Below are 27,605 nucleotides of genomic sequence, written 5' to 3' on the forward strand. Positions count from 1 at the left end.
TGCCCCGTGCAACTTCACCACCCCAGTTCATAGCTAATTGGACTGTGGTTGTGAAACTGAAGACTAGAGCCATTAAACTGTAACTTGCTTGAATAAGTTGTAACTTGCCTTTACTCATCAAGCTTGCTGTAATTGTTCTTGCAAATTGCATCCCCTCCAAGCTTCACCTGAGCCTAGACTTATCAAGAGATTCCTTTAACTGCCGCATATAGATAACACCTGACACATGGGTCAGTAATAGTGAAGAGTTGCCTAAGTGTTTTTCAGGAACTTGGAGCTAGTTCTGGCCCAGCTCAAACCAGTCAAGACCATTGACCATTCAACTGGGCCTGCGTGAGTGTCTGATGGATGACCTTTTGCCGTCACAGGGCCAAAACCACCCTCAGGTCGTGTTAACGTTGCCATTTTCTGAACACGAGCCCCGTGAACCATGCAACTCAGATACAATGTGCAGAGCAGCGATTACCTCTTTTCCTGCCTCCAATCACCTTCCCCTGCGTCTCCATCCACCCTATACTCTTCACCCATAAGTATGCCAAGCCCTCACCTTCAGGCAGCCATATTTGAGGTTCGTTCCGTCTTCTCTCACTTTGGGGCCTCCTGAATAAGCCTTTTCTCAGCTACAGACCTCAGCGTCTCAGCATTTGGCTTGCTGTACTCATCAGGCAAATGAAACTGGTTCAGCAACAGAGGGACCCTTGATCCAACCTGGGCTCAATTATCGGGGAATTTGGAAGCGAGGGTCTGCTCGTGAAGCAGATTGAAGGTGATGGCAGTAAGACTGGCTTAAGGTAGGAGAGACAGAGGTGATCGCTTCCAGGGACACTTTCTAGAGATGCTTCTTGAGTGTGGCTTACCTGAGCTTGTTTACACGTTACAGAGAAGGACCCAGGAAAAAGTAAGATTCCTAGAGGAGCAGGGCTAGTAATGGGGAGGTTACCCTAGTGCACAGCACATCCCGATGTCCCCCTCCAAGAGGCGGGCCAGTCCAGCCCTGAGCTCCTGGAGGGAGCAATGCTCACCCTGGCTCCCTGTTCCTCATTCCAGCACTTGGCACGGAGCCCTCTTGCAGGGGCCCAGCGCACTCGAACGCGAAGGAGATCCCTTTCCTCAGAGCCTGACGTGAGAACACGAGCGTTGAAACTGAGGAAGCAGAAGTTCAGCACACCTGCCCAGGTGCTCCTTTGTTTCTCCCCAAAGCTCTGTACAGACTCCCTGTATAGACTCCCAATTTATGGAGGAGGCAGCACGGGCTGAGGCAGATTCCCGGAGGGCCGCACATCCTGAGCCCTCGTTTTCACTACAAAGCAGTTGGCAGAACCAAAGGGGGCAAAGGTAAAAGCCTCTTCATACACACATCTAGAGCCAGACTAAGGGTTTCCTCCGAGTTACCCAGTTCAGGTAACTGCAACCTGTTTCCCCGAAGCCAGCCTAGGAGTTTTCCTGGAGAAAGACTTAAGGAGTTGCCCCAAAGTGCATGTTTTTAAGAGACACTAGTTGACGTGCTTTGGAATTCAGTGCAAGGTCAGGTGATGCTCGTGTAGCTCATTCTCTGCAGGATGAGAATCAGCAGCTTCCTTTAGCTTGTCTGGTAGGCCCTTCACTAAGTATTGGAAAAACATGGTCCCTGTTCTCATGGTGTTTACAGCTGGGGCGGGGGTAAGCAAACTGGATTAATCCAGCAGGCACAGCAACAAATGTTAAATGCTGCTTACATACAGTTTACGAATTCAGTTGAATGGACTCTGGCCTTAAACTGGGGTGTCAGGGAAGGCCCGGAAACAGGTGCAGTAGCCCCAAGGCAGGCGCTGTGCCAGTGGCAGAACTGAAAGACTCGGTGAAAGAGCAGCTTGAGAGCCAGGCTAGATCAGATTTGGTGAAGGATTGAATGTGAGGGTGAGAATGGGTGGGTGAGGTTTCTGACCAGCGCAGCTAGAGAGATGGGGTCACTGGTCACTGCAGGAAGGGACCTCCCAAAGGAGTCTGGTCTCATTCGCTTTGGTTTGGTCCTAGGCGGCTTCTCTGGGACATGCCCGAGGTGCCAGAAGGCAGTTTCAGAAGTGAGGGTCTCAAAAGTGTCTGGACTGACACAGCAGTGAGTCACCGGAGTACAGTCGCTTCAGGGTCCCCACTGGAGGCCAAGCGCACATTGTTAGGTGGTTGTTTTAAAGGCGTGGGTGAGGAGTAGGAGAAACCGAGGAGAGCTGGAAACACAGCTAGCCACAGCTCAAGTATCACTGAGCCCTTACAGCTGAAACCACCAGACCAGGATCACCCCAGAGAAGAGCACCCCGCATCCCTCTTCCTTCCAACTGCCGCAACTCCCTGCCAAGTCACACTGTCTGCGACTTATGTTTTATAAAGGCCAGCATCCCCACCACACCCAAACTTTTCTCAAGCCCCCAGACCAACCTAATTTACTTGTAAGCTAAAAGAGCCATAGAGCCTAGCATCCTGCCAGGGGTTTGGAACTTAATTCTAAGTAAGTTTGCTTTATAGTCTCATTTTCACCTAGTCCAATGAGGCTTTACCCACACGCAGAAGGGCTTGAGGCTAAGGCCTGTTTTACTTTCAAGTCAGTCCTTGCATTACATAGATGCCCTAGGGATGAACTTAAGTTATCACACCTGCTCTTAACCCAGTCCCAATAAGGGTAATAATTAAACCTGGTTTCTCAGAATAATTAATTACAGCTCCCACCTGTACACTTGTTTTTCATTTCTGCTTTAGAAATCTCACCCTTATGTACAAAGACACAACATTTCTAGGGTCCTTCAATTCACAAAACTACCTTCCCATCTACCCTGTGCCAGGGACACACTCCCAACAAGAATAGGGAACGGAGTTATCAGGAATGCACTTGCAAGGGCTGGAAGGTTGCAGTTCAAAATAAGGTGGTCAGGGTAGGGGACTTTCACTGAAAAAAGTGACGCGAGCAGAGCATTTAAGTACTTTTCAGAGTAATTCCAGGTAGTGAACAGAGGTGAGGGGGACCCCACAGGTGCAAGAGCAAGCCTGGGGCATTCCTGGGATACCAAGGAAGCTGGCGTGCTGCAGAAAGCAAGCAAGGGGGAGCAGAGCTGAAGGCAAAGGAGAGTAAGATGGAGTCTCATGGAACCCAACACACAGGGCCCAGTAGGCCATGTTAATCCCTTTGGCTTTAACTTTGAGATTCCAAGCGCCTACAAGTTTTAAGCTGAGGAACAGATTTGATCTTCAATTTTGAAACCAACAGGCTGCAGTCGGGAGAGCAGACTAAGGTGAAGGTCGGGGAGCAAAAGCCAAGAGGCCAGATAGGAAACACCTGCGTTAACCCAGGTACGATTTCAGGGCTCTGCAGGCCTATTAAGTGGAGGACGCAAAAAATGAACCTGGATGCAGTTTAAAAACAGAGCGAACAGGATTTTCCAGTGGATTAGAGAAAGTCAAGGATCACCCCGAGGTTTTCTAGTTTGGGCTTCAGGTCCTTTAACATATTCTCACATTCTCCCTCCTCCCCCCCCCCAATTCCGATGGAAAGACAGTAGCCCCCAGCCCCCGCTGAAAGGTGAGGTTCAAAGTATCAACAACACCTCAGAACCCTTGCTTCTCCCCTCGCAACGAGCCGCCGCCTCGATCTTACAAGGAAGCTCCCTTTCCCTTCTGCTGTCTTCATTAGAAAATAAGCCCTAGTTTTCTTCGAACCTACATCCCCTTTGCTCTATGGCTCCTAGCTTTACTAAAAGGAAGTTTTGAGAGAGCTCGGCCCTGCAAGGTACATCCCTAAAGTTCCTCCTGCCAGCTTCTTTTTTCGAGGAAGGGCGACTCCCAGTTAGTCTCGCTTTAAAAAGCAAGAAAAAGCACTCTCCTAAGTTTGCAAAACCCAAGCTGGCGCCTCACAGCTTCTGCAAACAGCAGGCGTCCACCCGGCCGGAAGGCTGGCGGCTCGGGAACGCCCGCTACGCAAACACAGGCAGGAAAAAGACTACCCCGGAGCGCTCCGCTGCTTTCAGCGCCCGCAAAACCTCAGCAGGAAGCAACCTCGAGTACCCCAACCTTCCGCCCACCCCTTCCCCAAGCGACCCTAACCTTCGCAAGCCTCGCCCACCAGTTCCCAACAGCATTCTGACCCCCAGCGCGGCTGGCCCCGCCTTTTCACAGGGCCGCGAGTGACGTCACTTCCGGAGGCGGGGTGCCCTGGGCGGGGCCCGCGCGGGGGGAGGGGCGCGGCCAGGTCCGCGCAGGCTCGCCGGGGCCGCAGCCTCCGAGCTGAGCGCTTGACTATATATGGTCAAAGCTGGGGGCGAGCCGCGCGCGGGGCCGCGCTTCCGGGTTCGGCGCGTCCTCAGCGGCAGCGCGCAGGGCAGGGCGCGAGCCGGCCTCGGAGACCCGGCCTCGGACCGCCCCCTCCGCGCACCGCACGCCCGGCGCCGCCTTTCGGCCCCTGTCCCCGGCTCGGCCTCGGCCCCGTCTGATTCTCGGCGCGCGCGGCCCCGGAGGCTCTCGGCAAGCGCTGCGCGGTAACAAGTGGGCAAGGATGCCATACGAGATCAGTAAGTGCCGCGGCCCGGTGCCCCCGGGATGGGCTCCGGCCCTGCCTGGCCCCCTCGGCCATCGGCGGAGCGCGAGGAGCGGGCGGCCTGGAGGGGTCCCCGGGGCACGGGGGAGGGGTGCGGGCGCAAGCCGGTGAGCGCCCCGCCGCCCTCGGGGGGCGCCGGGCGGCGATCCCCGGCCGGGGGGTCCCCCAAAGTTGGCGATGCGGTCGGAGCCCCGCGGAGCCCCCGCATCCCTGAATGGCCTGGTGGGGAGCGCGAACCAGGAAGTCGCGCAGTCCCCTGCGCTCCTTCAAAGTGGCGACCGCCCCTCCGGGTGGAGGCAACAGGTGACCGGCTGAGACCGGCCCAGGGCCCCTCTCCTTTTCCCCCTCCCCTCCCCTCCCCTCCCCTGCTCTCTGTCCTCAGCCCGGCGGGGGGCCGAGGCAGGGTCTGCCCCTCATGTGCCCTGCTGCGTTTGTGTCTCTGCAGAGAAGGTGTTCGCCAGCCTCCCCCAGGTGGAGCGGGGTGTCTCCAAAATCATCGGCGGCGACCCCAGGGGCAACAATTTTCTTTACACCAATGGAAAGTGCGTCATCCTAAGGAACATCGACGTGAGTACCTACCCCCTTCCCCCCACCAGGCGCTAGTTCCTTCCCTGAGCTCAGCTCTTGGGTTAATTCTTCCCCTTCCACCACCTCACCAGCCGCCCAGCGGCCTGGGGAGAGGACGCCACGCCCCCTCAGGCTTGGGAAGACAACTCGGAAGCCCAGGAAGACAGCTTCAAATTTATACAGGCCCAATTCTCTTTCTTCGTGGGGAAGCTGAGGCTCAGATTAGTTCAGTTCAAGAGAAGAAGGGCTCTGGGTTTGAGAGATCGGACCTTGACCTTGGGGTGATTGGTGACTTGGCCTCTCTGAGTCCCAGTTTTCTCGTCTGTAAAATGGAGACGATGAGATGAGGCTCCCCTCCACGTCCCCCGGCTGCCTGGGTCCCCTGAGTGAGACCCTGCATCCCTCCAGCCCAGCATGCCTGGCAGACACCCAGCACTGGGTAAATGGCACTCATGTTTAATCATTTCACATCCAGGGTCCCCCAGTGTGGCAGAGCCCGGACTCACAGCCAGGCCTCTGCATTTCAGCCTGATCTTCCACCTACGAATCTGAGCCCCAGTGCAAAATCAGGAACCAGTGTTTTCCCATGAAGCATCTGCATAGACATCCTGTACCCAGGCTGAGAATGCTTCTAGAGCCCACTCCTTGGGAAATCCTGGGAATTTTCCATTACTTCTCTGTAATTATTGAAATGACCCAGTCTGCCGGTCAGTCTCCCGGCTGCTAGGACGGCACGCTGAAATCTTTCTTCTGCCTGCCTCAGCTGAGTGGTGGGGTGGGGTATGGAAGCCAGAGGTACCAACATGACCATTTGGGGGTGGATGGGGGGTTTCTCCTGAGCTTGGGGTGGGGCCTTGTGCACAGTTTGTAGGTGGGTGATTTTGATTGGTGATGCCCCCAAGGGATGTCAACTTAAATTCACATGTGTTGTGCATGATTACCCTTGGGGGGTTGGCACTGTCGCTTTTGAGATGCCAGTGTTCTCAGGAACCTCAGGGCTGGCTGAGGGAATGAAGGGGCTCTGTGGGCCTTGGTTTTCTTGTCTGTGAGAGGAGAGGGCCCTGTGTGGAATGAGGTGCTTCTGGCTCCGCCCCCGTCTCTCTCGTCAAGCCAAGCAGTCTGCTGGAAGACAGAGCTCCATTTGGCAGTTTCTCCCCTGCCCAGGATGGCTGGACACCTCACTGGAGGGGGGTGGGTGGGTGTGAATGTGCCTTGAAGGTGCTAACAGCTCCTTTTCTAGATACAGATTCCTAGAAAGTGGATCCCGCCTTGCTCAGAACTGGGGAAAACATCACCAAGGACTTAGATCATAAAGATCTGGAGGTCTCCAGAGAGGTCCTGAGATATTGAGAAAATAAAAGTTGAGATGGCCCTTAGTAGATAGATACTCAGTTGTAGTTTGTCAAATAAAATGGGCGAAAGCATTCTCAGGGATACAGTACAGTGGAATGAATGCTTGGGTTTGTCCCTAACAAGGCACACACACATCATGGCAGGCTACACTCACTTCCAGATGGGAGACCTCACATGAAGACCTACTGTGTGTCTGGTACCATGAAAGGTTCTTAACCTTCAGTATCTCCTTTAAACCCCGCCCCCCGCCCCCCTGCAGTAGACCCATTGCTCAGAACTGGGGTCAGGCTCAGCGAGGTGAAGGTAGCCAGTAACGGGAGCTGCTTCCAATGGAGAAGCTGTTTACAGCCAAAGACAAGCACCCTCTTTGCAGGAGGCATTCCCTGACTTGTGGAACCCATTCTGCTTGTTCTGCTGAGCTTTTTATTCTTATCAGTACTCCAGAGTTTACCATTCTCTTTTGAGGGCGCATCTGCTTTCCTTTCCCATCTATTTGTAAGTTTCTACAGGGCCAGGACAGCATTGGGATGCTGATGTGTTCCTTTCTGTTCTGGACATACATCAGGCATTTAGGCTTTTGTTCAATGGGGGTGGACCGTTGGTACTTGAGTAAAGGTGGGTACATTTTTAATTAGGGCAGAGTACCCCTGGGAAAAAGACAGGAATCTAATGAACATTCAGGAAATAGGAAGGAAGGTGATCTGGTTGGAATACAGGCTCAGAGTAGAGAAGAGACATGAAAGGGAGGAGGGGACCAGATCATGGAATGTCCAACAGATGTCTGATTGGCAGCTCATACTTAATGTGCCCAAACCATATTTGGGTTTCCCATGTGTCTGTCCCCAGAACAGCGACACCACTCCCCAGCTGGTCAGGCCCCAACCTTGGACTTCTCCTTGGTTCCCCCGTCAATGCCATATTAAGTTCTTCAGTGAATCCTATTGACTCTACCTTCAAAGACTTCAGAATCTGACAGAACTACTCATCCAAGCTACCATGCTCTCTCGCCTGGATTGCAAAAACAAAAGGCCAACCTGGTCTTCCACCCTGACGCTCCTCTAGTCTGCTCTCAGCACCACAGCTGGGCCAGTTACGTTAAAATATGAGATCAAGTTGCTCCTTTGCTCTCCCCGACCCACCGAGGCTGATAGGGCCTTGCTGTCCAGCCTTGCACCTTTGATCTTACCTCACTGCTCACCTTCTCCCACTGGCTCCAGGCACCCCGGCTTCTGTGCTGTCCCTGGAGTACACTCCATATGGGTCTCAGGACACGGGCATCGCTGTGCCCTTTGTCTGGATATTCTTTCCTCAAATAGCTGCATGGCTCACTCCCTGTCTTGCGTTATGTTTCTGTTTAGATGTTGCCATGTGGCAGGGGCCCCTCCTAAATAGCACTCCCATCCTGGCCTTCTCTGCCCTTTGGTGCTAATGGTGCATGGGGAGCCAGCGAGCAGCCACTCTAACCTGCTATGTCCTGGCCTAGCACAGTACCTGGCATGTAGTAGGTGCTCTGTAAGTCATTTGTTGATTGAAAGGCCTTGAAAGCCAGGCTGTGTCGTGGAGATAATAGGCAGCCACTAAAGGTTTTACTGCATGGAAGTAAGAAAGGCTTAGCCTGGTTCAGGCTGCTGGACCTAAATTGTGTGGCATCCACCTTTATTAACACCAAGTAGGTATCAGACCCTTGCTGACCTTCCACTCGGAGCCACAGCTGTCATTCACTTTGTTTCCTTAAAAGTTGTTTTGTGAACCCAGCATAACGGCACTTCTTAAGCTGGTAGAAAAGAGTGTTTCTTATCTATTTTCTTTCAACACATCCGATTGCCACACCTTGGAGAGGAAATTCTCCACAGTTAAAAGCATGCAGTGATGTGGCCATTCAGAAAGGAGTATTCCAGAAGGAGGGAACCTGATACACTCTTAACTCTAGGCCCGCATCACCCGTGCCCACTGCCCGCTATGTAGTCTGGGAAGGTTCCTCCCAGTGGATATGAAGGAGCCTGTAAACAGCTTTGGCAAGTGAGCCTCTCGGCAGAGGCCCCTCCACTGTCAGAAGCAGCCAGCAGATTTGCTACAAGGGCAAGTTTGGGGCTTGCATTTTAAAATATCCAGTCCCTAAATTCCAGAACTAATATATATGTTTTATATATATATATATATATATATATATATATACACACACACACACACACATATATATGCGTATACATACACATATGTGTGTGTGTGTATATATATATATATTTGGAAAAAATGATTTATATAAAATTAAACTCCAGGGAGTGCAGTGTTTGTAGCAGTTTGACGTTGCTTTGCTTCCAGGCACAGGATCAGTGGACTCATCTCCTTGATCAGAGTATAAACCAGGTTGGGGGATGTTGAACTTGAGTGCTGAGTTTCACGCAGAATGATCTGCTGCCAATCGTGCGCAGAAGGGCCACTTGTGCGTCCCCTTCAGATGGGGGAGGGGTCTGTACGTGAAGGGACAGATGGCTGGAGAAGGACTGACCTCGTCCCTTCTGTCCCATTGCATGTGCCTCCGAGTCCCTGCCGCATGCCCGGGATGGCCGCCGGCCCCGCGGGGAGCGCAGACACCAAAGCCCTGCCTGCGCGGAGCTCGCTGCCTTGGGTGGGAGTGAAACGGGCCCCCGGGTGACAGGAGGAAGTGGCGTGTTTGCTTACCGCCTGGACAGAAAGCCAGCAGGCAGCACACGTGTGGGGTCCAGGGCGAGGAGAGCGCTGAGGAAGCTGGGGCTCCGAGAAGGCCCCGGAGCTGAGTGGAGCCCGAGTGGTGGGGACGTGCCTCACTGGCTCCCAGGCCAGTGACCCTCAGGTGCTTTGGATGTGACATCAGTGTTACCCCCTCCCCTGCCCATTGCCAGTCGTGGTGCGGCCCCCCAAGTGTCAGCTGGCTCCGGGTGGGCACTTCCATTTCTCTCCCATCCACCCTTCCCCCTCCACCTCCTTTACTTGAGCCCGAGTTAATCCTGTTACAAGCACTTATAAGCACCTGCTTTGTAGTGAAGCCCATGTCTAGTTCTGGAGACAGCCCAGCAAAAGCCTGTCCTCACGGAGCTTGCAGTCTCCCAGGGAAACCGACACTCAGACGGGACTGATGCTGAGAGGAGGAGACGTGCCTGGGGGCCCAGGAAGGGACCAGTCAGTGGAGAGGGGGTGGCGAGAGGGCCACGCACAGGTTGTGGAGTTTTGTGGCTGGAGCACTGGGGTGGGGGGGAGCGACAGGCAGGCAGGAGAGGGTGCGGGGCTCTGGTGCTGGGGGCCGGGCGGCTCTGAGACAGCCCGGCCCTGACCGGAGGCCACCAGGACCATGAAAAGTTTCAGCAGATAAGCAGTGCGGTCAAGTCAGTAGAGAACTGGTTCTGTATCTAAGATGTGAGGGAGGGAGAGCGATTAGGAAGCTGCTCAAAGATGAAGGCATCATCAGCTGCTTCATCCGATCCCCGATCCTCGGTCTTGGTGTTGCCCACACACATTCCATCTTGCCGAGCCCTGCCCGCAGCCACAGTGCCCAAGGTTAGATCAGTGGTTCTCAGTGAAGCGGTTCCGCCCCCGCTCCCACCCTGCTGAGGGATGCTTGGCAATGTCTGAAGACATTTTTGTGCTACTGGTATCTAGTGGGTAGAGGCCGGGGTGTTGCCAAACATCCCACAATGCACAGGGCTGTCCTGCAGCCCGAAGTGTCAGCAGGGGTGATTGAAGAACCCCAGTAGGTAACGTTCTAAGTGTAACATTCACACTTCTAAAGAAGTGTGTCCTGAGTGCTTTGGGAACAAGAGGGAAGGACCAGCTGTGCCACAGAGCCGCAGCGAAGGCTTCTGGAGAAAGGGCACTTTTGAGTTGGGTTTTGGCGGGTGAGTAAGAGTTCTCCAGGAAGGGCATTGAGACAGCAGAGATGGGGGGAGTCTAGACAGGGAATACAAGTGCATGAAGGTTGGAAGAAGTGGTGAATCAGACCTGGGCCCTGCCCTCTGTGGGAAGCTTTGTGGGTATAAGAATGACATGTAGTCCAAGGTAGAAAGTAATAAGGGCAGTGGGGAGGGAGGTTAGGGAAGGTAGTGTGGGCTTTCTGGGCTGGGAGAAATATTTCCAGCTTGGAGCATCAGAGAAGGCTTCTTGGAGGAGGTAACCTTTGCCTGAGGTTAAAAGATAATTAGGAGAAGGTTATCTGGGACCGGGAAGTAGGGAAGATATTCCAGACTGAGGCAGATAAAGGGAAGAGTGTCACAGCTAGCGATCTGATAGAGGAGGGACGAGGGCAGAATGGGAAATGGACTTTGGACCGTAGGTCTAAACGTATGGCTGCGTTCCTCTGGGTGAGAGGGAGCCTTGAAGGTTGAGCAGGGCAGGCCGATCACCGTGTGTATGAAGTCACGGGTTCACTGTTGGACCCTGGCCCAGCCCAGAGGAGGTGCAGGTGTGGAGGAGTGAATGTACAGTACTTGGTGTGTTCTCACCACCCTCTGAGGCGCTGTGATCAGGCTGAGCCTCTGGGTTCGGACCTGCAGGTCTGGAAGCGCAGAGGTCTGTGGAGCTGCCTGGCAGCCGGGTTGCTCTGTAGTCACTCGAGTTGAGCCCTCGTCGCCAGTGAGCAGAGGGCCCTGCAAGCTGTGTTTGCTGCACGGGTCCCACTACCAGCGCCTGCTTTTAGGAACTGGGTGTGTTTAGAAAGCCAGTGCTCTGGAAACTTAATCCTCCTGAAGGTCGTGCTCACTTTGCCTGGTTTGGAGGAGGCCTGGGTCCTTCTCTGGAGGCCGCCAGCGACCGTCAGCTGCTCTAGAAGAGCGCGGAGGCCTCTGCAGTGCTGTGTCCCGCAGCTTCAGTGGTCGGGCGGCCTTCCCGATCCCTGACATGTCCATTGGGTTCACAGGGGGCCAGGTGTGCCGTGGCAAGCCGCCATGCCCTGTGGCCGGAGCCACCCCTTAACCTTACCTGTAAAGTGCGGTGGTGACCTCTGACCTCAGCACCTGAGCCTCAGGACAAAGGAATGTGAGAGAGCCTTGAGGGGCTCTTTTAGTGATTTCCCCCCCCTGTGTTGTGGAAAGGTGTCTAGGGAGATTGCTTAGCTTGCTGCTGGGCGGGGGCTCCGCGCACAGGTGGGAGGTGGGAACGGCCTCCTCCTCCAAGGCACCTGCACCGCTGGGCCCTGAACCAGCCCTCTGCAGTGATGCGATCAGAGTTGCGACATAGAGCCTGGCGGATCAATGGAAGGCAGAGGGGTCAGTTGGAACGACATTGTCAGGATATTGTCCCGGTCCCAGGAGGGGCAGGAAGAACTGGATGGCGTCTGGCTGGGGTGGAAAGACAGGTGGGGTTGAGAGCTGCTGCAGAAGATGGGACAGGGCTGGGGCAGGCATGCGGGGTGGGGTCACAGGTGGGGGGCAGGGCAGGGACAGTCCCAGGGTAGAGGGTGAGGGGCAGGGCTGGGGTGAGCCTGGGGTCTCGGTGAGATGACAGGAGGTTTTCACGGGCTCTGCCTGCCTCCGCCCACATCTGCTAGGCACCCACGGGCCTCAAATGCCAGGGCTTCCTCCTGGTTTCTGCCTGAAGTCCCTTGTCCCCTGATGGGGGCAGGGCAGGAGGGAAGTCCCAGGGGAGGGGCACCCCAGCCTCGCACCCTCTGGCAGGGCAGAAAACCCAGCCCCGCTCTGAAGGTCTCCCTGCGGCTCCTGGAGTTGGCTTCCTCCCCTTCCTGTCTCATTCCCCGTTCCCGAGTGCTTCCCCAGATAAACTGCACACCCCAAATCCTGTTCTCCCTGGAGACCGCGGAGGGGGGAGGGGAAGCACTGCTGCCCGCTCTGAGGGTCTGGGTCCTGACCCTGCTGGTCTGCGATGAGCCTGGCCTGCAGTGGACACGTTGGGCACAGGGAGGCATCATCTTTGGCTCAAGTAGCCGGCCTCCCTGTGTGCGGAGCAGCAGGGAGGGGTTGCTGCTGATCGGATGTGTTATGTTCTTTACGTTCAGCCTGGAGAACTTGGCCCAGTTGTATTGGGAATACGGACGAGGTGCTGTCTCATCCAGCCCAGAGCCTGCTAGGAGGCCAAGCCTGCTAGGGAGGACCCTGGGGTTTCACTCACCCTGACCAATTAGGGGGAGGATTTTTAGGGGCAGAACTTCCTCCCAGAGCGGCTGCTCACACATCTTCCACCAGCCACCCACTCAGCCTCTAAGGGCAGTGCCAGGCTGTACATCCAGCGTGGGCATTGCCCTCGGAGGGATGGCTTTCCCATCCGTAGTGCCCACGTGTGGGTGTGAGAGTCCTTGGTCAGCCTCGAAATGGATGACTGAACAAGAGCCTTTGTGGCGGCCTGGCCACAGACCGCTTTTGCCGGCTTCTCTGTGAGGGACGTTGTCTCCGTTAGAATGTTCGGGTACAAAGAACTAATCTGGGCAGGGACAGGTTGGGTTAGACAGGCATTTTAATGGATCCTGGGGGGTCATCATTTTATTGAGGTGTAATTTAGGTACAATAAAATCCATCCGTTTTAAGTGCACAACTTGAGTTTTGACAAATTGATACTGTCCCATCACCACCGCCATGATCATGATACAGAACATTCCAGTTACTCCCAAAAGTGCCCTCTTGCCCCTCGCACTCTGTCGGCCTCTCTACCCTCCCCCCAGGCCCTGGCAGCCCTGACCTGCTTCCTGTCACTGTGGACTTACCTTTCCTAGACTTTGATCAGAAAGGAACCATGCAGTGTGTTCTCTTTTGCATCCGGCTTTGTCACTTACGTAGGCTTTCGAGGCTCCTTCCTGTGGTTGAGGGGATTTAGCAGTTTGTTGCTCTCCGTTGGCCGAGTCGTATTCCGCTGGATGAACGGTGCGGTTTGCTTCTCCAGGCACCTGTGGGTGGATGTTTGGGTTGTTTCCACTTGGGGGCTGTCACGAACCTTCAACCATGTGTGTCTTTTTGTGGACATGCACTTTTCTCTTGGACAAATACCTAGGAGTGCGATTGCTGCGTTTTTGTATAAGTGTATGTTTATAAATAACACGCTGAACTATTTTCTGGCTGTATTATTTTCCATTCCCACCAGCAGTATATAAGCATTCCAGACTGTACCCCACCCATCCTTGCCAACATTGGTGACATCAGTCTTAATTTATTGACTTTAGTGAGTATGTCATGGTTTCTCATTGTAGTTCTGATTTGCATTTCCCAAAAGGCTGACGACATTGAGCGCTTTTTCATGTGCCTGTTTGCCATTCAGAATATCTTTGGATGCCTGATATAGTTCTAATTTCATTAAACAAATGTTTATTCTGCAATGGATTAATTTATGAACCACATACATACTATATCTTATGATGCTAAGTGTTAAGTCCTAGGGGGAAAAGGACTATGTAAACTTTTTTCCCCCCAAAAAACACTTATTGAGCATCTGTTATTTGCCAACTGCTGTGATGGCTAAAGAGATAAATGCACATGAAGCAGGTCAAAGAAAAGCTGGAGGAGAGGGGCAAGAAGGCCAGGGACTGGTATGTGTCATAACTGCCTTGGGGACGTGTGAACTGCTTTGGAAGCACAGGAGAGAGAAGCACAGGAGGCTTCGCGCAGATTTCTCCTCACTTAGGCCTGATAAGTGGGTGTTAGCAGGCAGAGAGAGGTGTTGCTGGCGAGGGCACGGCATTTACGGAGACAGGGGGCTTACAGGAAAGGCAGGAGTGTGGTTGCCGGGGCTAGAACTTAGGGGGCGCTTCTCCGGGCTTACTCTGGTGGGATGGAGGGGATCCCGTGGCCGGGAGGCTGAGAAGAGTCCAGGCCTCTGACCTTGTTGAGGGGCATAAGGAGGGCAGGAGGGGGGAGACAACGGGGTGGTCGTAAGAGGTGGGGTCAGCTGGGGGTCAGGTTAGGTGTACCTGCAGCAGCCTCCCTGGGACCCGATGTGCCCACAGCCTGTGGGAAGCTGCCTCTTTTCCACGGGCATTTGGCTCGCGGAAAGCTGTCAACGGGTATCAGGGATTAGATGGCTCCGTCTTTCTTCCCTCCTGGGAGAAGGCTCGGCTGTGCAGACAGATGGAGAGCATCTCAGCACGTGCTCCAGGTTTGCTGAGAACCCTTGGTTGTGTGTGCAGGGGTGGAGGGAGTGCCTGATCTACTTATTCTATGTTGAAACCTAACTGCTGAGTAGCAAAGATGCTCCTGGTCCCAGATGCTGGCCCTGTTCTTGCTGCAGAGTCCAGCCAGCCTTGGATTTGTGCCACAAAAGGCAGTTTCCCAAACGAGGGATTTGGACGAGGAGAGGGTCCTGGCTGCCTGCCCCCCTCTGTTGCCACACCTCCACGCCAAAGGCTCTGGTTCAGGTCAGACGCTGCCTGGAAGCCTGTGATAGAGTTGGTTCTAAACAGGGGAGACCCGCTTTGGGGGAACTGGACTCAGAGAATGCAGCAGCAGCCGGCAGCTCCCCAAAGTGGGAGAAGATGAGAGTCATAGATTTTTTTCTAATTTTTTCTAAGTTTCTAACGAAACTTGTATTTCCTGTATATATTTCACAAATACATATTTGCTTGTACTCTGGCAAGTAAGGAAAAGCAGACAAAGGAAAGAAAATCACCTTGAATTTTATACAAGAGTTAAAAACTACCTAGAATTCTATCACCCAGGCAGGTAAGTATACCTCTGGGATTTTTTTATGGAGGTTTTGACTTCGGTATTTGTGTGTGTGTGTGAGGGCGGGGTATGTATGTCATTTTCCCACCCAAATCCATTAATCCAGAGAGCGGAAAGCAGTTTGCCTGCTTCTTGGTTCCCTGTGTTCATTCTGGTCTCCTCCCTGCAGAACCCGGCCATTGCTGACATCTACACAGAGCACGCCCACCAGGTGGTGGTGGCCAAGTACGCGCCCAGCGGATTCTACATCGCCTCTGGAGGTACCTGTCTGTCCTCGTGCATGGCTCCTTGGTCCATGTGGTGTGCCCCCCCCCCCCCCCCGCCCCAGTCCTGGGGCCAAGCTGGGCGCCTGGCTTGGGAGGGTGGGGGGTGGAGGAGGCAGGGAGGAAGAGGGAAGACCCTCAAGGAGCGTGGGGATGGCAGGTGGGGCGAACGTGATGAGTTTCAGTTGGGGCTGACAAGGAAAGTGTGAGCCAGCAAAAAGCCCCTTTCCAGAACTCTAGCTGGCCGTGTTCCAGCTGGTTCCAACTCAGAGGTCAGGGGAGATGCTCATGTGAGGTTGGCTGGAGGCCTCTGTGGGCAGCTGTACCGTGATGTATTGGAGCCCATTTTGTTTGTGTGTGTGTGTGTTTGTGTGTGTGTGTTTCTGACTTGTAGCTTTGTCTCGTGTCACCTTTTGCTGTTCCGTTTCCTGTACCGAGCACACCGCCAGCCTCAGGCAAGCACTTGTTCCATTGGTGGTCAGGGCCTTGGCTCCATCCAGCCGGGCTTTTGTGTGGCTCAGTGGGAGGCTGGGCAAGAGGAAGGACATGAGCTCATCGCATTGTAGGATGCTCTATTCACCCGATTCTTTTGAGGTTGGTCTTTTACTATTACAGATGAGAAAGGGAGGCACACAAGTTAGAGTGTGTTAGACCGCGAGTCTCCCATTCGTTCATTCATGCACTCAGCAGATGTTGGCTGCCTTGCCTGTGTCCAGCCTGGTCTCAGGCCCCATGAAGAGCCAGGTGGATGAGCTGATGTGGGCCTCGTCAGCCTCCCTGGAGAGTGACAGAAATGAGCAAATTGCTGAAAGAACTAACGGCCAGTGGGGGAGGGCCGTTTGTCTACAGTGCCTCACTCCCTGCATGGCAGGCAGTGCAGACCTGTCCCTGAAGGGGTCGCCCCTTCCTAGCTGTGCAGCCTTCCTTAAATAACTTACCTTCCTGGGCCTTAATTTTCTCTTCTGTAAACTGGGACTGTTAGTTCCCACCAGATCGGTTTGGGGAGGACCCAGTGCAGCAATGCATGTACAATGCCTGGAGCAGCCCTAGCACTGGTGGGCACCACAGGGGACTGTGGTGTCTGTCACTGAATGCCCAGACACACCAGGGTGACAGGCGTGCTGGCTGACGGCTAATGCTGGCCGCCCGGGGTTGTGTGTGAAGGGTTCGGCCAGGAGCTGGCACAAAGTGGTCACTTAATGATTTTTATGTTTACACCTACTCTGACTCCATCTATAAAACTTGCTCTAATTTATATCGTACGATTTACTCTAGCCCTGTGATTTCTCCGCCCCCCAGCCCTGCCTGCCAGCAAAACTCCCCTTCATTTAAAGCGCCATGATTGGGGCCTGGTGCCTTTTAAAACTGTGTCTTCTCAGGAGAGAAGTGTGGTTGGCACAGCTTCCCTGGCTGCTCTTTGAGACGTGGCCTGGCTGCTGAATCACTCACGAGCCCAGGCCTGCCCTCTGGTCCCCAGGCAGGTAGTTTAACCAGACAGGAATCACGGTCTTCAAATGCTGGCGCAGAGACCGTTGCAAAGGACAGTCCACAGAAGTAAAGGCTCCATCTGACGTTCTCCTCTCATACAAGTGCCCTGACTTGGTGGGGGAAGTGAGGGAGGTTGGGCTGCAGGCAGGAGTGGGCGGTGTATTTTATGTTTCTAGCGAGCTGGCCCTTTGAATGGAACAAAGGCCACAAAACATTTACAGCAGAGATTAGGGCTCTGGGCTAAAAATAAAAATAGTGTGGTGTGCAGGGTTTGGAGCTGAGAAGGTGCTGTGCCCTCTGGCTAAGTGGGTTACCTGGCACCCGGTGTGCCCGGGGTGGGGCTGGGGTCCCTGAGGGCAGGGGTCCCGGTACCTCAGGAACCCTGCAGTCACTCCCAGACCGGTTTCCAGCCTCAGATCTGCGAGTCTTTATATCCCTGTAAGTCTGGCTGGTCCACGTTCTGCAAAATGATCGAACCTTCTGGAAGGCCCATGGGAGGAGCCCATGCCAGGGCCTGGACCCCCAGCTCTGAATGAGACGGCAGTCTGTGCCCTGGGGGCCCCTGGGTCCTGTGTGGTGGTTCTCAGGGCGGAGCCATTCCTGGGCCCGATTTCCCTTTCTAGGGGATCTTCCCAGGCTGCGGAGTAGAGGCTCTCCTGGATAGGGTTCTCCGTGCCCTGAGCAGGATGTGAGGGTTGCTCAGGTGAGGCACGTGGGAGGAGAGACCAGGCTGCAGAGCCAGAGCGGGTGTGAGCAGAGGCCGCCCCCGCGGCTGCTGCCCCAGCAATGCTGGTGTGCGTTCCACACCAAGGCGGGGTGGGGGGCAGGTTCACCACGAACGGTCATTACCGGATGCAGCTTATTGTCCGGGAGGAGACCTGTTCCCAGTGGTGCAAGGAGGCCTTGTTGGAGGGAGGGAGCCCCCCTTCCCCACTGTCACCGTCTGTCCCCTTGCACTGCGGTGCTTTTCTCCATTGTCCTGTAAGTGCGTGGATGTGTGTGTGTGTGTGTGTGTGTGTGTGTGTGTGTGTGTGTGTGTGTGTGTGTGTGTGTGTGTGTGTGTGTGTGTGTGTGTGTGTGTGTGTGTGTGTGTGTGTGTGTGTGTGTGTGTGTGTGTGTGTGTGTGGTCTGCCAGCAGATGCCTGGTCTGTGCTGCGCCCCCAGCACCTGGCACAGGGCCTGGTACCCAGGTGCACCTGGTCAGGGCCGCCCTCATCGGATGGGGCCTGAGCGCCTGGTCTCCACACCCCACTGTCTGTTTCCGGCCCCAGCTGCTTCCGAAAAGAATCAAATGCATGAGTTGGGCCCATCAGAAGAGGCTGATGGTCTGGGCAGGGAGACAGTGGGAGAATGATTAGGATGCCTGGCCTGGAGCGGGGCTGAGCTGAGGGAGGTACAAGCGGGGTTGCCCGTTGCGTTCAAGGGGTGGGGAGAGTGGCTCCCTGCTGTCCAGGGGCGGGGAGGGGAACGGGCTCGGCCTTGTGCCTGCAGACGCTGTGTCCTCCATGACTCCGTGGAGCGCCCTGGGCTGACCTGAGCGTGGGGGCCACACAGCCCGGCGCGTGCGTGAATGTGAGCACACGCGTGAGTGTGTGTTTCCTTCCTGTACACATGCACGTGCTCCTTTTCTGGCTCTGGCCTCTGCCCCTTCCTTTTCTTTCCCCGTTGGCCCATTTGTTCAGCCAAGAGGCTTAACTGGCTCGGGTCAGCCTTGGAGCTCGCCTTGGGCAGCGTGCCAGGCAGTCTGGCTGGACCTTGTCCAGAGACCAGGGCCCCCGGGACCCCCTCATTAGTGCTGTTCACAGGGAGCCTAGCATCTCATCTGTGCCACGGCGGATGTGAGCCCCTCGTGTTTGCCCACGGGGAGGGGTCTCCAGTGGCTTCTGCAGAGCCTTAGTTAATTCACTGACAGTTAGAACTAACTCTAACTCATTACAAGTGTCTGCGGTGTCCTAGGGGCTAGTCTAAGACTTTATATGTGTTGACTCATTTTATCATCACAGCAGCCCTCTGGCGGCATGTTATCCCCCCTGTTGTGGGTGTGGTTGTAGGTGGTGTTTTAGGCCTACAGAGCCGAGTGGGGCAGGGGCCATGTCTGCGGCCGACGCCCACCCTCGACTGGACCCGAACAGAAGTTGAAAGCTGTTCCCACTGGAACAGTCTGTAGACCTTGCGTTCAGTGTTGAAGTGGCCAGGGGTCCTGGATACAACTCGAGCTTACATGCTGGGGGGAATTGGCCCAGACCTATGCGGGGCTGAGGTCTTAGCCTCAAGAGTTAGTTTAAAATGCTCCACTTTTCCTTCTTATTTGGGAAGTCAGTGCTCAGTTGGGAAGGGGATGTGTTGGGGTTGGTGCTGGGAACTTGGTGACGGGATGGTGGTGGTGAGAGAAGGGGGTGTTACTTTATCACCGATCCGCTGCAAATGCTGCAGTGAGAACAGGCCTGGCATCAAGTTCTGCCTGTAGCGAGACTCCTTCCAGCACCCACCTGCGTGTCTCACAAGAGGGTCTCACTCATGGCTCAGCCACGAGTGGTGGGATGGTGCCTTGCTCTACCGAGTAGGGGCTGCCAATTGCCTGAGGCGGGGAAGGAGCTGGGAGGGGAATGGGGCCTGCAGACCCAGGTGGGGCCCCCGTGCGGGACCCAGCATGCCCCAGGCTGCCCAGCTGCACACACAGCGGTGCCGTCGTTTGTACTGGTGACTGCAGCCCCTGCACGGGAGATGCAGTGTCACTAGTACTGTCGTGTTTTACAAATGAAGATCTTTAGCTCCTGAGTGTTAAGGAAGTTGCCCGGGCCCGTATGCCAGTTAGATAACCCTCCAAGGAAAGCAATACAGTCATACACTAAGCTGCTTCCTGGGCGGCAGGGAGGAGTGGGGGTTGCCACTGTGCATCCCTGGGCTTCCCGACACCCATGCAGGGCTTGAGATCCCTGTGGTGCCTGGAGAAATGCGGAGACTCCCTGTTGGTCCTCATGGAGGCAGCAGGCTCTGATTGACGGTGGCTGGGTGTTGTTTATCTGAGGAACACACACGCCTTCTCCCAGCTACGCCCGGCCAGCTCCAAAACCCTGGGCGGTAAAAAAAAAAAAAAAAAAAAAAAACCTTGGGCAGTGCTGGGTGGCCATGCCTTGTGCCCACGTGGCCCCGGCGCAGTGGTGAACGTGGCTCTCGCCGCCCCGTTGTGTCCGCAGATGTATCTGGGAAGCTGAGGATCTGGGACACCACGCAGAAGGAGCACCTCCTGAAGTATGAGTATCAGCCTTTCGCTGGGAAGATCAAGGACATTGCTTGGACGGAAGACAGTAAGAGGATCGCAGTGGTCGGGGAAGGAAGGGAGAAGTGAGTCTGGCCTCGGCCCCTCCTGCCTGTGTCCCTTGCTTTGCTTTCTTTCCCGCACGCCCCCGGTGGGAGGGGTGCGGTGACATCGGTGCAGCTTGGACTGGTGTGCGTTGAGTCCTGTGGGTGCTGGGCTTCCTTCAGGGTGGGCTTCAGCAACACACAACGAAAAGCCACACGTAACCACGGGGAACCCCCAGGGTTTGTCTCCGGGCCCAGGCACCTTCTCTGATCTGATGTCCTTGGCCCTTCACCTCCCAGAACCCCAGCTGTCCTGCCCACATTCCAGGCAGCAGGAAGCAGGAAAGGGAGCAGGTGAAAGCCATGCAGCTCCTAAGAGTGTCCCTCCCAGCAGCAACGCCACGACCACACCTGCCGAGAGTGAGGCCGGATGTGTTCCCTAGTTGGGCACACCCCATGGCCACCTTACTGAGGAGGGAGGAGGGGGCGACAGGACGCTGGGTGAGCGGCCCCAGGGGGCTGCTGCACTCAGGGGGCCAGTGACCAGCAGGGTCAGTACCGCAACCCAGGTGTCTTATTCCGAGTGCAGTCAGGGTTCCCTCCCCGGCACCTCTGCCGCCCTCAATCACTTGTACTTGGCAGACACGTATCTTTGTTTCCCTTACCTAGAGGCTCCTCTTAATGTGTGTTCTGATAGGTGTTCATTCTTCCATAGCTTTTCTTTAAGTCATTCCTGTTGGTCTTAATTCCTTTTTCATTCAGTCACAAATGGTAACCCGAACAATACATTTTTGTTGACTGTTGACTGCTGGCTGACAGCAAGGCAGCATCTCCTTTCTAGCAGGGGATGGTAACCGATGTGTTTCCTGGTCCCCAGCCCAACCCCAACCCCCCCCATCCACTCCCCCGCCCCCCACCCCTTATTAAAACTGCTGTGAAACTGATGAAGCCTCGAGGTGTTTCCTGGCAGGTGCTTTTAAGGCACCTTCATGTGGGAGGCTCCTTGGGTCTGGGCCATAAGACACGGACATGCAGTCCCTTCCCGGAGGCCCTTGGGACTGCTTCTGCTTGTTCTCCTATCCTTCAGACAAATCCTGGGTGCCGTCAGTGTTGGCTGTTTTGGGGAGAGTGTATGAAGCACAGTTGTGAGCAGGGCCGCCCTGCCAGCACCACTGCCCTCTGACTGCTGGGAACACAACTGCCCGTGGTGACCTTCCCAGGACTGACTTTTCTCTCCTGGGTAAAGGTTCGGAGCCGTCTTCCTGTGGGACAGCGGCTCTTCTGTGGGCGAGATCACGGGACACAACAAGGTCATCAACAGCGTGGACATCAAGCAGAGCCGGCCATACCGCCTGGTGACCGGCAGCGACGACAACTGCGCCGCATTCTTTGAGGGGCCACCATTCAAGTTCAAGTTCACAATTGGCGTGAGTGGGCTTTTCCGGAGGGTGGTTTTTCGGTGAACTTTATGGTTTGTATGTGAAGCCAGTGGAGCCTAGACCTGTTAGATGCTGATGGCAGAAGGTCACGGGCACATGGCATTAATGCCAGGATGGGGCGGGGGTCGCCCTGGGATGATGTGTGTATTTCTGGGTGGGAGTAGGCACAACTCTGATGCTGTGAGACCAGGCGAGCATCCTGCCGGAGGTGCCTTGTTAGAAAGGGGAGCCCAGGCCCAGCGGCAGCCTGCCCTCTAGTTGTACCAGCTTGAGATCCACTGAGCCACCAGAGTGGCGGAGGTGGGCTTCCAGGGATGTCTGGTTTTGTTCCCTCCTGCACCTCCCCGGGAGAGATGATGAGGGCAGGGTCACACCTGTAAAGTGACACAGGGTGAGCAGAGTTAGGTGCTTTGCCTGTGGATATGTGCTCTAAACGCCCCAGTGGAGTGACACAGGTTTTGGGTATAAATGGCTGCGGGGCCTCAGTCCCAGCTCTGCACGTGCTCCCTGACTGAGGCAAGTGCCTGAACCCTCAAAGCCTCACCTTTCCCATCTGCACGATGGGCGTGGAGACATGGACGTGAGAGCATTTTAACCATGGATTTGATCTGTGCATAGGGCCCGCAGGCCCAGAGCAGCCCACGATGCTTGTTTCCTGCCCTGGGGTCTGAGGCTGGAGCACCGAGGAAGGGCGCCTCCAGGGGATGACCCTCAGGCCGGTCTCGGGGCAGCCATGGTTCTGAACCTGCCCTCCCAGTTTGTCTCGTGAAAACACTGGAAAGGCAGCCAGCACCGGTGGTGGAGGTGGAAGTGACCGCGCTGAGCTGCAGCGCGGAGGATGCATATGGTGCTTTACGGCCAGCTCTTTCCTCTGGAGGCGGCTGAGCTGGGGTTGGCCGAGGTCTGGGGACGTGTCTCGAACGTTACTGGCTGGCTGAGGAGTGCTGTTAACTTTGATGACAATGCAGTGAAGCACAAAGAGCAGGCAGGGCGTGGCCGGGAAGGCGGTGACGGTCCTCTGCGGGTCCCCAGGGGGTCCCTGGGGACAAGACTCGGGCCGTGGGCAGCATGTCCAGACACAGGTGGGTCTCGGCTTGGGTGCAGAGGGGCTCTCCAGGTTACCTGTTTGTAGTGAAATGGGGTTGGATTCATCCTGGAGCCACCGAGTGGGGCCTGGCTGGCTTCTGGGCCCTGCAGGGTGGGCAGCCTGGAGTCCCTCCCGACACCCCACATCTCCCAGAGGCTGGCTCCGGGGGCTGCTGCTCATGGGGAGGTGGTGGCACTGTGTTGGAGGCCATGGTTCAAGGTCGGTGTGTCTTAAGTGGGATAAAGTACCCTGGGACACCGCTGAGTCAGGCTGAGTCAAGTAACTGGGCTTCCTGCACGGCGCCCCGGGGAGGAGGGAGGGGAGGTTTCCTTGGCAGCGAGAGGCCGTCCCAGCTCGTACCCGTGAAGTAGCCCTGCTCCCCACGCCCGCCACACGTGCTCTGTTTGGCTTCACGTGGCCATAATCTGGGCTGTGGATGGGCGGGGCTCCTTTCCCTGTCCCCACCCCCCCAGAAGGATTCGTTTCTTCTTTGCAGATGTGGGTTAAACCCTGCACAGAGCGGTTCGGTGGCGGGTGAATGGAGCCAGGATTCGAGTCCAGAGTTGGCCTGAATCTGTGCCCCTCACCACCCTGCCAGGCCTCCCCGTGTGCTCACCTGGGGACTTGGCCAAAGGTTCTTCCTCTTTCCGTTTTCCTTTCTAACTTGAGAGCGCTGCCCTCACCCTGTGGCCCTGGCAGGCACCTGTCTCCAGGGTGGGCACACAGCTCGTCCCCAGGTCTTCCTGTGTAAGGACTTAGCGAGAGATCAGAAGGGGCTGTGGACCAAGAATGGGGGACATGGGGTGGCAGCCCAGTGCTGCAGGTGGTGGCTCTGCGGCCCTCCAGCTGGCCGTGCCTCTGGCCCCCCGGGAAACGGGGTGAAGATGGCCCTCCTCCACTGGCCCCTCAGAGCTGTGGGGATCACAGGAGAGATGCTGGTGGACGTCTCAGTGTCCGTGAGGAATTGTTGGGTTTCTTTCTGCTGGAAAAGACTAACAGGCTCAGTTGGCTCAAGCAGGAAGGACAGAGGACACTCGGGTCCCCCACACCCACCTGAAAAGCCCTGTAAGGCGCTGACAACTTGAGATCAGCCTGTGCCTTTTCCACGTACCCGCCCTAGGCCCTCACGGCCGCAGAGTAAAGCTGTAGCATGAGGGCTGCCCTTCCGTCCCATTCCAGCTCCTGCCACCTTCCTCTTGACCTCGTTCAGGACCATGGGGTAAGGGGTGGTTATGTGAGGAGCACAGAGGGGTCGAATTCAAATTGCTGCCTCAAAAAGGAATAAGTGGTGTTCCAAATTTCAGTACAGGCCAGAACAACTCCAAGGAGGCTCAGCCCCTCATGGAAGGAAAGCAGTATTGCAGACACATGGGGCGGCCATGTGGAGCGAGTCAGGCCACCCGTCCACCCTGCTGGCCTGAGTGCAGGGGTCCAGTTGCTTTTCCTTCTTGTTCATGAGTTCGTTAGCTTAAACCAGCTTCTCATGTTGACAGAGTGAGAGTGTAGACGAAGCTGATTCATGGCCCAACTTTAGCCGGACTGCCCTGGTTCCCACCTGGTCCTCTGTCCTTGTTAACCTTAACCTGAAATGGGCTGAGAGGCTGTAGGAACACCAGGTGGAAGATGCTTTCCCCTGGAATTGGCCCCAGCCCACCTGGGGCAGTGACTCCAGGGTCACAGGGGACCGGCTGTGGGACAGAGGCCATGGACAGCACGGTGTCCACCTCTGGTGTCCTGTGCATGGGGATTTAGGTTCCCCTTTGAGGCCCTAAGGGTGGCCTGAAAAGAAGTGGGCAGGTGGACCTTGCCTGTCCCGTGGAGGCTTCTTCCTGCTGAGTGCATTCCTGTGATAGACACGTGTGGATGTGTGGTAACAGGCCCCACTAAGCGTCTCTAGCTCACCTGTGTGTCTGTGCACCTGGCCCGCTATGGCCTTGGGCGAGTTTCTGCCTCTCCAGCCTCTGCGTCTTCCTCTGTCAGGTGAGCAGGTTGGCTGCCCAGGTGACCGCAGACACTCCTGGAGCGGGCGCCTCTGAGGGCTGTGTCCACAGTACGTGGGATAGTGTGTGTCTGGTGAAATGATGGCTCAGAGCAACAAGTGTCAGGACCCTTATTTGCCCTGGGCCTGCTTGTCAGTCTGTGACCGTGTGATCTGGACTGGAAACTACCTGCTGCATCTGCCCAAGCCTCTGAGAGCAGGTCACCCAGCCGCACCTGGCAGCGAAGGGGACGCCTGGCCTTCCCTCCTCTGTCCAGGTGGGCTGCGCAACCTGTCACCTGTGTGTCTCACACGTCACCTAATGGGGAGTTACACTTCCTTCTAGGAATCTCTGTCTCTGCTGTTATTACAAGTATCACCTTCCTAAACAAGTAAAATTTGAGCTCTAAAGTGCAAGGTTTTCTGGTTGTTTTTTTCCTGTTTCCTGTGTCCTTACAACAGGGCAGAAAACAGAAGTTTGAGTTGAGGTGTGTATCAGGTGCCCACCTTGCACTTGCACACACACACACACACACACCCCCCTCACCCGGCCCCTGTGCCGGCTTTTCAAAAAGCTGTGTGTGCGTCTGTGGTGGTTGTGCCGGGAGGTCAGCAGCGTCGGTCTCCTTCCCGGTGAACTCCTGAGCCGATGGCAGGGAGTGACCCGGCAAAGCTCCGGTGGATGGTCAGTGGCCCAAAGAGGATTAGAAGGAGCCTTTCATCCCTTCATCAGGTCCTCCTTCTCCAGGGGAAAGTGGTAACTGGGCAGGCAGATCTGTGCTGGGTGACGGGAAAGGCAGGGCGAGGGATGCGGTGCTGCCCTTCCCGGCACTTTACGGGAGGACCTCGCAGAGAGAACAGGGAGCCCGGTTTGGGAGGGCGCGGTGGCCTGAAGGAGGGCGAGGCAGCGTTCCAGGTCAGGGTGGACACCCACTTTTGGAGTGCGGACCGTGGAGGCACATGCTGCTCTCGGTAAGGCAGCAGGTGGTGGGCACGGGCGTCTGAACTGCTTGTCCCTCCACAAGCCTGTGTCGAGGGAGCGCGGCAGGTGCGCACAGGGCATTTCAGTGTGAGGGTAGGAGTCCTGCTGCAGGGCACAGCTGAGGCTGGTGGAGCCAGGAGGGCTCCCAGGGACACCTGAGCTGACGGGCTGGTCAGGCCGTGGCGCCCAGTGGCGCTGCGTCCCTGTCAGTGACGTGGACTTGGGTGCATTACCTAATGATTGCTAATTGCTCCCATCTCAGGTTTCTCAGTGGTGAGGGGGAGGGGTAATGACAGGGTGGGGGAGGTAATGATGGGGGGGACAGGTGATAACAGGGTTGGGGGGTGATTACGGTGGGGAGGTTCCCGCCAGAGCTCCGCTTGGCTGTGACTGAGGCCGGGCGGGACAGCCCCACCCCAGGAGGTGGCCGCGTGGAGTGGCACTGCGCCCACATAGTGGGACGGTTAGCAGGGACGGGGGCCAGGAGCCCGGCCCAGTCGTCTGAACCACCCCATGATATTTCCCCAAACCGGTTCCTTCCTGTCCTCCGGCCTCCCCTCCCTGTGGACTGGGCTATTTTTAGCCCTCATTTTTTTGGTTAATGGGCTGCTCACTGTTCCTCCCTTTAAATGGGCTATTTCAGGAGCAGACATCAGTCTCCTGCTCATTCGGGCTCTTGGCTCAAGTTGCAAGAAAACCTGACAGGGAGAACTTTCTAAAGCTGCAGCGCCCGGTCCCCAGGGTGGGCGTCTGCCCTGTCCAGTCTGAACCCCGGGGGCCCGTGTTGTTCTGGGCCTGGGGAAGGGCACCCTGCACCCGGTGGGGAGACGGACGACAGACACATGTCCACACGTGTGATGTCCCCTGCAGCATCAGGGGCGCAGAGGGGGGCAGGCGGGCAGGGAAGGGGGGGTAGTGGCGTAAGCCGGGTGGCTCTGGCCTGATGTCTGTGCTGCCCCGCTGGGGCACCCTGACCCCTGAGCTGGGTGTGTAGGGGGACCAGTCCTGTTCTCTCAGGGAACCACTGTACCTGGAGTTTGGCGAGTCGGAACTGCAGGGTAGCCGAGGGTCCCTGTGGTTCACAGCGTGTTCCTCACGCCCCCCACCGCAGCCCCGCTTCGGCCCCGTGGTCTGCTGTACCCAGGGGAGCTCTCGGCATCCCGGTTCTCGGGGGGTCTGGCCGGGGCTCAGTCCGTCCCAGGGAGCCGGCCCCAGCCTCCTCCCCTGGAGCAGCAGGGCCGGGTCAGCCAGTGGAGGTCAGGACGAGAGGACCAGACGTTGGCGCAGTTGCGTGGGAGGTTTTGTCACTTAAGAGCTTTTCCTTTGACATCCTCCAGGAGGAGCTGTGTCTACCTGCCCGTCCTCCCCTTCCCACAGGGTGGTTCTGGGGGGATTGAGAAGCCCTCCCACCACTAGCTCCGAACCACCCCAGGGACAGAGGGCCCCGGGCCCTCGCTGTGCAGCTGGCTCCCTCACAGCTGTGGGGATGGCAGAACTGTGGCAGTGGGCCTGAGGAGTTACGGATCTGACCTGGGTGGCTCCTCGCCCGGCCTGCCTGTCTTCTGTGCAGGGCCCAGAGCCAGCTCGCTCGAGTAGAGAGCTCTGGACGAGAAACTGTAGACCTGGGCTCTCAGAACCCAGCCTCTCCAGGCCGGGGCTGTCTCCTGTGGAAGGAAAAGTGCCCGAGGCTCCCCAGGGCCCCTCGGGGTGGTAGGATGATGGGTGAGTGACAGTCATGGGGGAAGAACAGTCAGAGGGCCTGAGAGATCCCAGTTTGGAAAGATCATTCCTTTTGATGCGTTGCGCGCCTCCTGGGAAATGGCTATCCTCCAGCTCAGAACACAAACCTTAGAGCAGGAAAGCTCAGCCATAGGAGCAGGATAGGTGTACCCAAGAAACCAAGAAGGCAAAACAGGCCTTGGCCGTGGGGGGATAACCCAGGCTCTGCCTCCCT

At 56.2% G+C, this 27,605-nt stretch overlaps 1 protein-coding gene across 1 annotated transcript in view; it reads left to right on the top strand.

The window, feature by feature from the left end:
• The first annotated feature begins 4,340 nt into the window (after positions 1–4,340).
• WDR1 (WD repeat domain 1) overlaps positions 4,341–27,605 on the top strand; it is a 39,608-nt gene continuing 16,343 nt past the window's right edge. The window contains exons 1-5 of the mRNA XM_068543226.1: positions 4,341–4,532; positions 5,004–5,125; positions 15,281–15,371; positions 20,060–20,207; positions 21,412–21,592. Coding sequence (XP_068399327.1) covers positions 4,517–4,532; positions 5,004–5,125; positions 15,281–15,371; positions 20,060–20,207; positions 21,412–21,592 — 558 coding nt within the window. The 5' untranslated portion in view covers positions 4,341–4,516. The remainder of the gene's footprint in view (positions 4,533–5,003; positions 5,126–15,280; positions 15,372–20,059; positions 20,208–21,411; positions 21,593–27,605) is intronic.

This window comes from Eschrichtius robustus, chromosome 4 (assembly GCF_028021215.1).
Source record: "Eschrichtius robustus isolate mEscRob2 chromosome 4, mEscRob2.pri, whole genome shotgun sequence".
Taxonomy (NCBI): Eukaryota; Metazoa; Chordata; class Mammalia; order Artiodactyla; family Eschrichtiidae; genus Eschrichtius; species Eschrichtius robustus.